We start from the raw sequence: 10,379 nt of genomic DNA on the forward strand, positions 1-10,379 counted from the left end.
CAGGATCACGTATACCTACCCTACTGCCATCTCAGATATATATAAACTGATGAGACTGCAGATATATATCATTCTCAACATTCCAAAAGGAACAAGTCCACCAGAATAAAAGTTCCAATGTATCCTGTAATTGAGGCTTGGACTGAAAACGATGAAAAGTGATTTCTTCAAGGTTTTTGCACTCTGAGACGAAGGCAGCAGCGATAGAAAATGCTAGCAAATCACATTAGCTGCCAGCTAAAAGTATGCCGGCCCTAATCTGTTACCCTGCATAATTGTATCGAAGCCCTCAGTTTTCTTCCTCAGTGGTTTATAGCACGGGGAATAATTGACGACAGTGCAAGAAAATTTCTGCTGGATTTTACCTATCGTGTGCATCATTCAAAATGTACGAAATTCCATGATGCCAAGCTGTCAGAAAAAGAATATACAAGAAACTCTCTCTCTCTCTCTCTCTCTCTCTCTCTCTCTTTGTTTTTTTTTCATGACAAGAAATTTTCTCAAACCAAGACAGCCAAAAATGCCTGGGTGTTAGTACTTGGCCGCATAGCAGGGTTAATGGCCTTACAGGAATGGGGAGGTCAAAACATTTGGGGCAAGCTGTCTCCGGGTACGCGCCCACTTGAATTTGGAGACATGAATCGAAATCAGACATATTCATCACCTTGGAGGATGTTGTACTTGCAGAGGGGGCATGTAGCATTAATCCGGAGCCACTTGACAATGCATCCAGAGTGGAAATGGTGGTTGCAGGGAAGTGAGTGCAGCTCTGCCCCGTCTTCGTATTGGGAAAGGCAAATGCAGCATTCCTACAAAAGCAGTTCACAAGGGAAGTCAGGCTCCCACTATAGCAGTTACCCAGGAAAAGCATCTGAAGACAGCTAATATACATAACTTATTACTTTTTCAAAAAAAAATTGTGACAAAGACGAGGAACTGTTCCTGTAATCGCAGTTTTAAGAAGCTTTTCTATAGCATATATAGTATAGGAGACCACAACTCTGCAGAAAACTTTTTGGGATTTCGCAGGTATGAAGTGCAGATAATTGTATACCATGATTTAAAAAAAAAAAAAAAAAAAAACTGGAGGGTAAAGGCAGATGAACATTCATAATTAGCTTCAATGTTAAGTCCACTAGTTATACATGATTTACCTCCCTCCAATCTTCATTTTCTAGTGCTAACCTACTCCCATCTTAGGCTTTATATATGTAATCACATTCCAAGTTTTATCCAGGTCAAACATAACTGTTAAGACTATAATATTGCTTTTGCATTAACTTGGTTTGATCATAATATATCACACCTGGCTGTATAATTAGAGTTAGTAAGTATTTTATTGCACAGAATTAATTTGCAAGCTAGTTTCTTGTTCATAAGTTGATGTTGTTGTTTGTAGGAAGAAATAAGAGATGAACTGATGTTCAAATTACAACATGATTCTACAACTGATGAATGGATCCGTTCATGAGTATGTTTTCCACTCTGAATACATTTCACTACATCCTGTTAACAATGGAGCCCTTTTCCAAAATACATACCTTTACCACCAAATGTCCATGAGCCCTGTTTATCACAACAGATATAATGCATTTTGCCTCAACACCTCTCATCAGAGGCAGATAATAAACATGTATTCTTCACTAGATAGGAAATGAAAAAGAACTAGTAAGAAGAAAAAGAAACAGGCACTCAAAATAAAACAAAGAAACACAGTCAAACTCAAAGGAGAGATACAGCGGGTATACAGAAAGCACTACCGAGTCCTCTGGAGGAAGTGCAAGATCAGCAATTGAATCCTGCTCCATAATTGTCACTGTAACTGCTTGTTCCTTTCCAAGATCAAAATTCTTTGGCTGATTGGCTCCACGGAACCGGAACTTGAGGAGTCTGCTAAGGTCAGCATCAGATGCACCTTCTTGGCCAGCCACAGCATATAGAAACGCTATGATGCATGGCAAGCAACAGCAGAGAGCTATGCCAATTATACATGCCAGCATGATGCAAAATATAGCAAAAAACACATCAAATGCTAGAAACACCACTGTTAACCTGCAAATTATTTTAGAAAAACCATCAAGAGATGCATATGAAAATGAAAAAAGACTATACTAACTCAATAGCATGACCAAGAACTAGTAGAGAACAAAAGCTACTAATTCAAATCCTAAATAGTTTTTGTTAAAAAAGTGAACAGAAACTGTGCTTCAAAAGATTTCAGATATACATTTTTCCAGGATTGAAAATTTCCACAAGTTCTTAAGGATTCCTTTATTGAATGCACAAGGAATTAGGTTATTATATAATGTTAACATCACACTTCAAACTGATCACAAGTTCATCCTAGTTACATATGTTCATCCAATTTCTCAAACCTGTAAGCAGTGTTCACCATATGGTTCCAAATTTATTTGCAAACTATGCTGAAGCTATAGTTCACTGTGCTGCTTTGGCTGTAAGCAATGTAAACCTTGTTGTCCCTAAAAGAATCTTGACCCACTTCTGTTACTACTTCCACTTCATGCTTCTATGATCTAGAAAGTTATCTACATGTTGCTTCAAACCTGCCATCAAAGAAGGTTATTTCAAACCCATAATCTTGCCTTGATAGAGAGGCTTCTCTGCAGGACTAGCAGTGCTATGCTCCTTGATAGCATCAACTTTTGCATTTTATAACAAAGATAAAATCAAGGAAAATACCATGAATTTGTAAGGAAAATAAATCATTTAGGCCAACCAAAATTGCTCAGAGTGTCAACAAAATACCCATAACAAACAAATAATTTGTTTGTTCTCATCCTTAAGCTGATGTCATATTCAAAAATGAATCTGATTTGTCCTTAATTGGGCCTCTATCTTTGAATTCATATTGGTCTCCTAGGCTTCTCAGATTCTAAGGGATACATATCTGTGTATCTATGTCCATTTAAACTTGCAGCTGGAACAAGAAATTGCTTCATAAAAATAACTAATATACAACTCAGTTTAACAAAAAGAGGACGATTTCCACATATTCCTACCAGTAGAGACGAGGAGCATCTTGCAGGAGTGTTTGCCCACCAACAACAATCCAATAGAAACCAAGCATCCACCAGAGTAACGAAATCATTGCATTAATAGATTCCAATTTCTTAACGGTCCTGAAAATAAACAGTAAAATATTATAAAATGGAATAACACAAATTTTAGGCAAGTAAACACCTGCAATATTATATTGTAGACTATAGACACATCCCATTAGACATGCAAGTTCTATTTTTTGCTGATAGAACTTGAAAAAAAAAATCAGAACAATGGATATAAATGGGATGTTGTATGGCCTTAGCAATTCAAATGCCTTGTGCCTCCTAAAATGCAAGTGTTTGCTCAACTTGTTTCATAAGTAATAACTTTTTCTTTCAATGAATTGTTAAGTGCAATTTCTTTTAAAGATATACATGAGCACTTTGTAAGGTGGATCAAGAAGACACTTATCATCTTAAATGGATTTTATTTTAATTTAACTTTTAGGCAGATTTAATTTGATAGTTTGAGAATCTGACATGTGTAACATATTTGGAATTAGAAGGGGAAGAGTAGCTAAAATTATTTATATGTTGTTGCATACCTTCATTATATATAATGAGATGAAAAAACTTAAAACAGAGGACTAAAGTCATTGTTGAAGGAACATGCTAGGCCAAAGACTAAGCTGATGAAATTTGATGGATAATCATTTCAGGAACTTGTTTAGGGGCATGTTAGATCTTCCTTTCATGACCTATAATAAGATGCATGCAAATCATCACTGAAAGCTTCTACAGTCAGCAGAATCATCATTTCATTCTTGTGCAAAGCACAAAATGGCCTGGAAGAATAACAGCAGTAACTTTACCACACTTCCCATTTTATTTCTGCCCATAATATAGTTGCAAAACACAGTGTACCGAATAATGATATCTTAATTAATTTTTGGGGGGAAATCTAGCAAGTCCACTATCAGAATTAATTTCCAAAATTGCAAATGCAAATGTGATGCCAATGATTCACAAAATTCATTCTGAAATAAAAAACTGTCTGCTAAGAAGATACAAGTTAGTAAAAATAACATTATAATCTTGTTAAATACTTCCAAATAGACTGCCAAAAAAAACCTATAGGAAGTGTTGTTCATTGTTCAGCAATGCAAATCAGTTGCTGGAGCAAAAGCCTGGAGTGGCCCAAAAAAGTTATTCATCAACTATCAGAAACATGACTTCAGAAATAACTACGAGTTTCCTTGGTTTGCATTGGTTCCTCAAGCATGAGTTGACTAGAATTTGTTGAATTAACAAATGATTTTTTGTCAAAAGGCCTTTAAAAGGTCTTCAAGTTATACTCATCTAGTTAGCAGAACAACCAAGAGAAAAACAATGCTATGCCATTGATCTTATTATGGTGATAAAAACATAAATTGCTATATATTTTTCTAAAATATCAGGAGCAAATTATCTTATTTAAATGCTAAAATAAAAATCTTCTTACGTTTTCAAGTATTAAAAATTTTAGCTTTTAGAGGCTTGGCAATACCAAGAAATCAAGAAAGTATACTGGGTCCAAGTTATGATGTTTATATGAAGTTGATATTCACAGATCAAGACACTCTTATGTTGCTCCAAAAAACTGTTTGGGGTACACAGTCATTCTTTTCCACCTCACTTGATAGAATCCAAATACTTGACAATGTCATACACGTCAATAGGAAAACAATGAGGGAACTCACAGAGTGAACATATGATGATGCACTTATTATGAACTTCTATAAGTAAAAAAGCCTTTCACCTCTGGATTATATGCTTAGAATCAGGGTATGAATTATCCAAACTTTAAATAATATTTCACGATGAAATTTGGCCTACATGTATGGTAGAGCAAGATGCTCCAGACTAGATTATATCAGAAACAGATCAAAGATAATAAAACCATATATGATCCTTAAAGTAAATTGACAAGGCAAAATCAGATGTTTTAGGAAATACCAAGGAGACAAATATTTTCTATACATACAACATCAGAATTTTATGAAACAGTAGAAATCTATAAACTGGGAAAAATGCAATCCCACCAAAAAGCCAAGGAACCAGATCCCAATCAAACCACATCAAGAATCCAGACAAGCCTAAGAGAAAAAAATTTGGACAGCAACTAACAAAAGCACCTCAAAGCACAGAAATTCTAACAGATAAAAATTTTCATAAATTAAAAAAGGATCAACTCTTAAAAGTGCCATAAATTAGTTCACTTTTCCCTCAATCACCAAAATACTTCTCATAATTTTTACAAAAACTCATAATCTTAAACCACAATTTGCCTCCACAAACAATCATCACACAAACATCAAAACAGACACACAACCAAACCACGTTCTATGCAACAAAGTGTTAAAAATTCAAAATCACAGAATTTTGGCATCGCATGCTCCAACATATCAACCTAATAATGTTATAGTTCAACCAATTCCACCCTCAAAGAAAACAGTAGAATTGAATTTAAAAAATAAAAAGAAAAACAGAACGATTAATTCCTAATTAAGAACAAAACCTGCTCTCCGGGATATCTTCCAAGCCATCCTCCTCCCTGGCGCCAACCCATCTAATCCTCCTCCACGTCCTCCGCCGCCGCCTTCGCCGATACTCGAAGCACACAAACCCGACGTGCAGGAGGCATTGCACGGCGTACCCAAAGATCCACGCCCTGATCGGCGTCGACGGCCGCTCCCTCGCCGTCGACAGCAGCACCGACGCCGAGACCAAAACAAAGGCCAAATTCCAAACCAGGTCTAGGGCCACCACGGGCTTCGAGTAGCCCCAGTCGTAGTGGCGCTCCTCCAGCTGGAGCGCTGCGGTCTCCCTCATCGCCGCCACGGCGGCCGCCGTCGTCGACGACGGTGGCGCCCGCATCAGCCGCCGCGAGGTGGCCCGTCCCAGCATCACCGGGATGCTCCGACTGGCGGTGGCGCCGCCCCCGTCGTCGTCGGCGGAGGCTGCGAGGAGGGGGGCCGCGGCTGGGTTCCCTCCTCCTCCGCCGCCACCTCTTCGATCGGAATCCTCCATCGAAGAGGGAGGTGGGGAGAGGAATTGAGGAGGGTCGGAGAGGAAAGTGGACCGACACAAAGTGGGGTCGGTTTAGAATTCTTCGTTTAATCTGGGATTTTGGGCTGCTATTTTTGAACTATGTTCTCTTCCTCAGACCTCAGATAAAAATAGCATGGAAGCAGGCAGGTCGAGCGAGAGAGAGAGGGGGGAGAGAGGAGGGGTAGGGAGAGGGTTTCGGGCGGGGGAGGGGGGTTTACGAGATAAATGAGTTCCCTTTTGTTGGATTTGGCTCGATTATTAGGCATGACCGGTTTCCGTCGTTAATGCATGATAAATATTGGGTTGGACCTAGAAACGGTGGGACTAAAGACAGATAGATCTGGGGTTGGATATATTATCCATACACCTCGTGAGTGAATCTTTTCTTTTTTTAGTTGGTAATTTTAGGTGTGACAGACTCTTTGTTTGAACTGTTTTGTTTTCTTGTTCGTATGTTCTTCATGTTCTCCGCATTTCGGCTGCCATGGTTTTATGGCTAACATTTGTTTACCTACATTTAGAAATTTTACTTATTTTATTTGTCATCATCACCATTAGCAAGTAGGTGTAGTAAGAGTAAAAATGGATTGGATAATATCCGCCCAATTCCATTTTCATCTGTGAATATATCTAAATATTGATAGAATATTAAGCACTTAATTAATATCTATATTTATATTCGTAAAAAAAAAATATGAATATGAATAGACAAGTATTCCATTCATATCTAAATATTCAATTCTATTTGTAATGCTATTTAATTTTATATAGCACTCATGAACTTAAAAAAAAATGACCATATTAATATATTACTAACTTGATTTATTTTTCATTTAGTAATATTTTTAATTATGTAGTCACAATATCTAATTATCTGACTTATATTCATATTTATGTCTATATTTCTGTTATGTCTATATCCATCTAAAATAAATATCGTTATGAATTTTTTATCGAACTAACTTCCGAATCCGTATTTGTATTCATCAAATAAAATGAATATATATATATATATATATATATATATATATATATATATATATATACTGGTATCCAATCTGGATTCAATTGTAAGATATAGAGCTCATTTGAGTTAATGAATATCGAAGGAAACATCATCATGCGCATGGTTTGAAAAATGTGAGATAAAGAGTTGATCAAAAGATGGAGCACATACTAGCAAATTGTATCACTTATTTGATGTATTATTTTTGAGATTAGGAAGGGTTGTCTCCACCTTTCTATTTTGTATCCACCCACTGAGGGCTTACTGTTACTGATGTTGGAAATTATGTCCTAAATCCAATCAATTGTTGATTGTAAATGTATTTGAATCAATTATAAATAACATGGTATTTATTCATCACCAGAACATCTTCACAAACTCCGATGTGATGAAGTCCTTAGGACTGCTTTGTGTAATGAAATATGATTTTGTCACACAGGTCCTTAAATGTTCATGACCGTATGATATACTATTAATAGGACGATAGTATTATCGGGCGTAGGTCATTGTGTATCATATTTGTTGGTTGTCTTCCAAACTAAAGAGTATAGAGATACTAGTATGGTATACAGGTGAATGGTAGTGTACGTTCACTGAACGTGACCAATTGACGGACTCTCTCTTGTCAAGAGTTGTTCCGAGTGGATATGGGTATATGTATCCTTTAGACCTGAGATTGCAACCGGTGGCTTGCAAGCAACTCACTGTACTTTGGTGCCAGACTACCTGAATTTCTAATCCAGCGACGAAAGGTTTCTGGGTCCAGTCAAGTACTTGTGGTAGTCAGTTGCAGATCAAGATGGGATTGACCTCCCTTAGAAATAAGGGTGAATGCCTTGTGTTTTCAATTAAGTAGTACCCTGGCCAGGGAAAGTCAAATCACTATCACTTGACTTATTGAATTGAAACATATTTCCGGATGGATCGTTTCAGGGTAGACAGACTCTAAACCCATCCTGGGCATTTTCTGGTCAAGAGGATGAATTATGCAGTAACCATAGTCCATTGGTTCTAGAATGTTGCTTTGCATCTATTCGGCCTATCCGGTCGTCGGGTCCCATTGCTAGATGGTTACTTCGATTAGTGCAGGAAGTGTTCTTGTACTACCGGCTTAGGTTCGAACCTGTGAGGTCACACGCTTAGAAGTTTCTGGATTGATCAAATGGCTGATTGACGATTGAGAATCGTCTAGAGGTAAAATAGTCAATGTGATTGACTGATTGCCCTAAGCAATTGTTGCTTGAAGAAGTTAATTGGTGATTAGATCACTGATTAGACTCAATTTGATTGAGTAATAGAGATTGGGCTTGACCAAATTCAAATATGATTTGAAGTTGGTAAAACCGTAATTGACACCAAAATTGGTTTGGTGAAAATGTCTAATTTGCCCCAACCAAATCAGATTTGGCTTGAGTCAAATTGGATTAAAATCAATTATGATCCTAGTATGACTAGGACTTCCTTCCCTATGTGGGACCCACATACTGTATGTGGGACCCACGTCCTGCCTAGGTGGGACCCACATACTGTATGTGGGACCCATGTCCTGCTTAGGTGGGACCCACATACTGTATGTGGGACCCACATCCCGGCCACCTCATTCCTTTGCATGCGTGACACGTGGCGGAGCAGGACACCTCTTTTGCTTGCATGCGTGACACGTGGTGGAGCAGGACACCTCTTTTGCTTGCATGTGTGACATGTGGCGGGCCTGGACACCTCACACTCCTCCTGATGTCATCCATGACCTCATCTGCCTCATGAGGTCATCCATGACATCGCCCTCCAGGCCACCTCACCCCTTTGCATGCGTGACACGTGGCTGAGCAGGACATCTCTCTTCCTTGCATGTGTGACATGTGTTCTGGCAGGACACCTCACAGGACACCTCATAGGGACACCTCACCTTCTTCTTGGCCTATAAATAGGCCACCCCTCTTCCTTCTTCCTAACAAATGGAGAGCACCAGAGAAAGAGAGTGAGAGGAGAGAGTAGTTCTGAAGGTGAAAGCCCAAGAAGGAGTTCTTGAGCTGTGAAGGTCCATCTTCTTCCTTCTCCCTTTCAGCCAACCTTCTGCCTCCCTGCGAGCTAGCACTCCCCGGGAAGCTGATCATTCCGGAGCTTCGCGTGGACGAGTCATCGAGGCCGGACGCTTGTGCGGCTGCGAAGCATCCTTGAAGGAACCCCCTTCTAAAGGTAAGAGATCTGATCTCTTTTATGGTTGAGATATGATCTCAATCTTCAAATCACAAGAAATTGTGATTTATGCATATTGATTTGAATTACACAATCCTCGGGATCTGAGGGCTTTGTGATATTTGGTGTCAAAGCAAAGGATTAGTGGAGACTATCCGATTTCCGGGAACTCTCACGCGTGATCGTGTGACGAAGCGTGGCTCTCCACCCGGGGGCTCATATGATGAGTGCTTTGATAGGCACACGCGGGTGTCACCCTATGTATTGGGACTGAGCCCGCGCCACATGCGATGTGCAGTTGAAGACTGTCTTCGACTGGTACCAGAGTTAAAATATCTAAAATATCAAGCATGTTTTTGGTTAAAATGTTTAACCCGTTCTTTCCGCATAAAAATTTTCTGAAATTCATGCTTAGCCCTCTGCACGCACACCATCAGTGGTATCAGAGCCCATCCAGGTTCTTTGTAATATCAAATATCTATGCAAGATGTGATCTTTTACATATGATGTAAACTAATTATATTATTTCATTATGTTATTCATATGATGAATGAACATGTTTGTTTGCATGATTAACTTGAATCTTAAAAGTGTTTTAACGATTTAAAGTTACGGAGCATGCAAAACAAAGATAAGACATGAATAATGTAATATACTTAATTATGAATTGAGTAATGATATAGATCCTAGACTTTAAATGTGATTTGAATGTCTAAGACATTGCATAATTCATGGGGTAATGGGTTAGCTAAATCAAATCCAAATGATTTGGACTCAATGGTTGAAATCAAACTTGGTAGAGTAGTTGATCTAATCTAATTAAAGTTGTTTCTTAGATTGGGTCAAGATTGCTCTTGATCTTTGCAATAGTTGTAGTTGATCAAGTCCATGTCTTTGATTAGACCAAATGGATGTTGATTTAGGCTTCGTGGTTGAGCTTGAGTTATGATATTGATCGAATTGAAATTGATAAACCAGCTGGTGTCAAAGGCAACTGTAATCAGTAGGTTTTTAATTGGGAGCTACTTGCTGGGTTTCGATCCAGTCAAGTTAATGGCATACCCTTCCGCTGATCTCACTTACCT

At 38.5% G+C, this 10,379-nt stretch overlaps 1 protein-coding gene across 1 annotated transcript; it reads right to left on the minus strand.

The window, feature by feature from the left end:
• Positions 1-328: 328 nt before the first annotated feature.
• LOC103698018 (E3 ubiquitin-protein ligase At1g12760-like) lies at positions 329-6,353 on the minus strand. Its single transcript, XM_008779969.6, has 4 exons — positions 5,560-6,353; positions 3,021-3,140; positions 1,761-2,052; positions 329-809 (listed from the first exon to the last, which is right to left on the minus strand). Exons 1-4 carry the CDS (start codon positions 6,069-6,071, stop codon positions 648-650), a joined length of 1,086 nt encoding a protein of 361 aa, XP_008778191.1. The 5' UTR covers positions 6,072-6,353; the 3' UTR covers positions 329-647.
• Positions 6,354-10,379: the final 4,026 nt, after the last annotated feature.

This window comes from Phoenix dactylifera, chromosome 2, assembly GCF_051530095.1.
Source record: "Phoenix dactylifera cultivar Ajwa chromosome 2, Ajwa_hap1_PhDact_Kaust_v1.1, whole genome shotgun sequence".
Taxonomy (NCBI): Eukaryota; Viridiplantae; Streptophyta; class Magnoliopsida; order Arecales; family Arecaceae; genus Phoenix; species Phoenix dactylifera.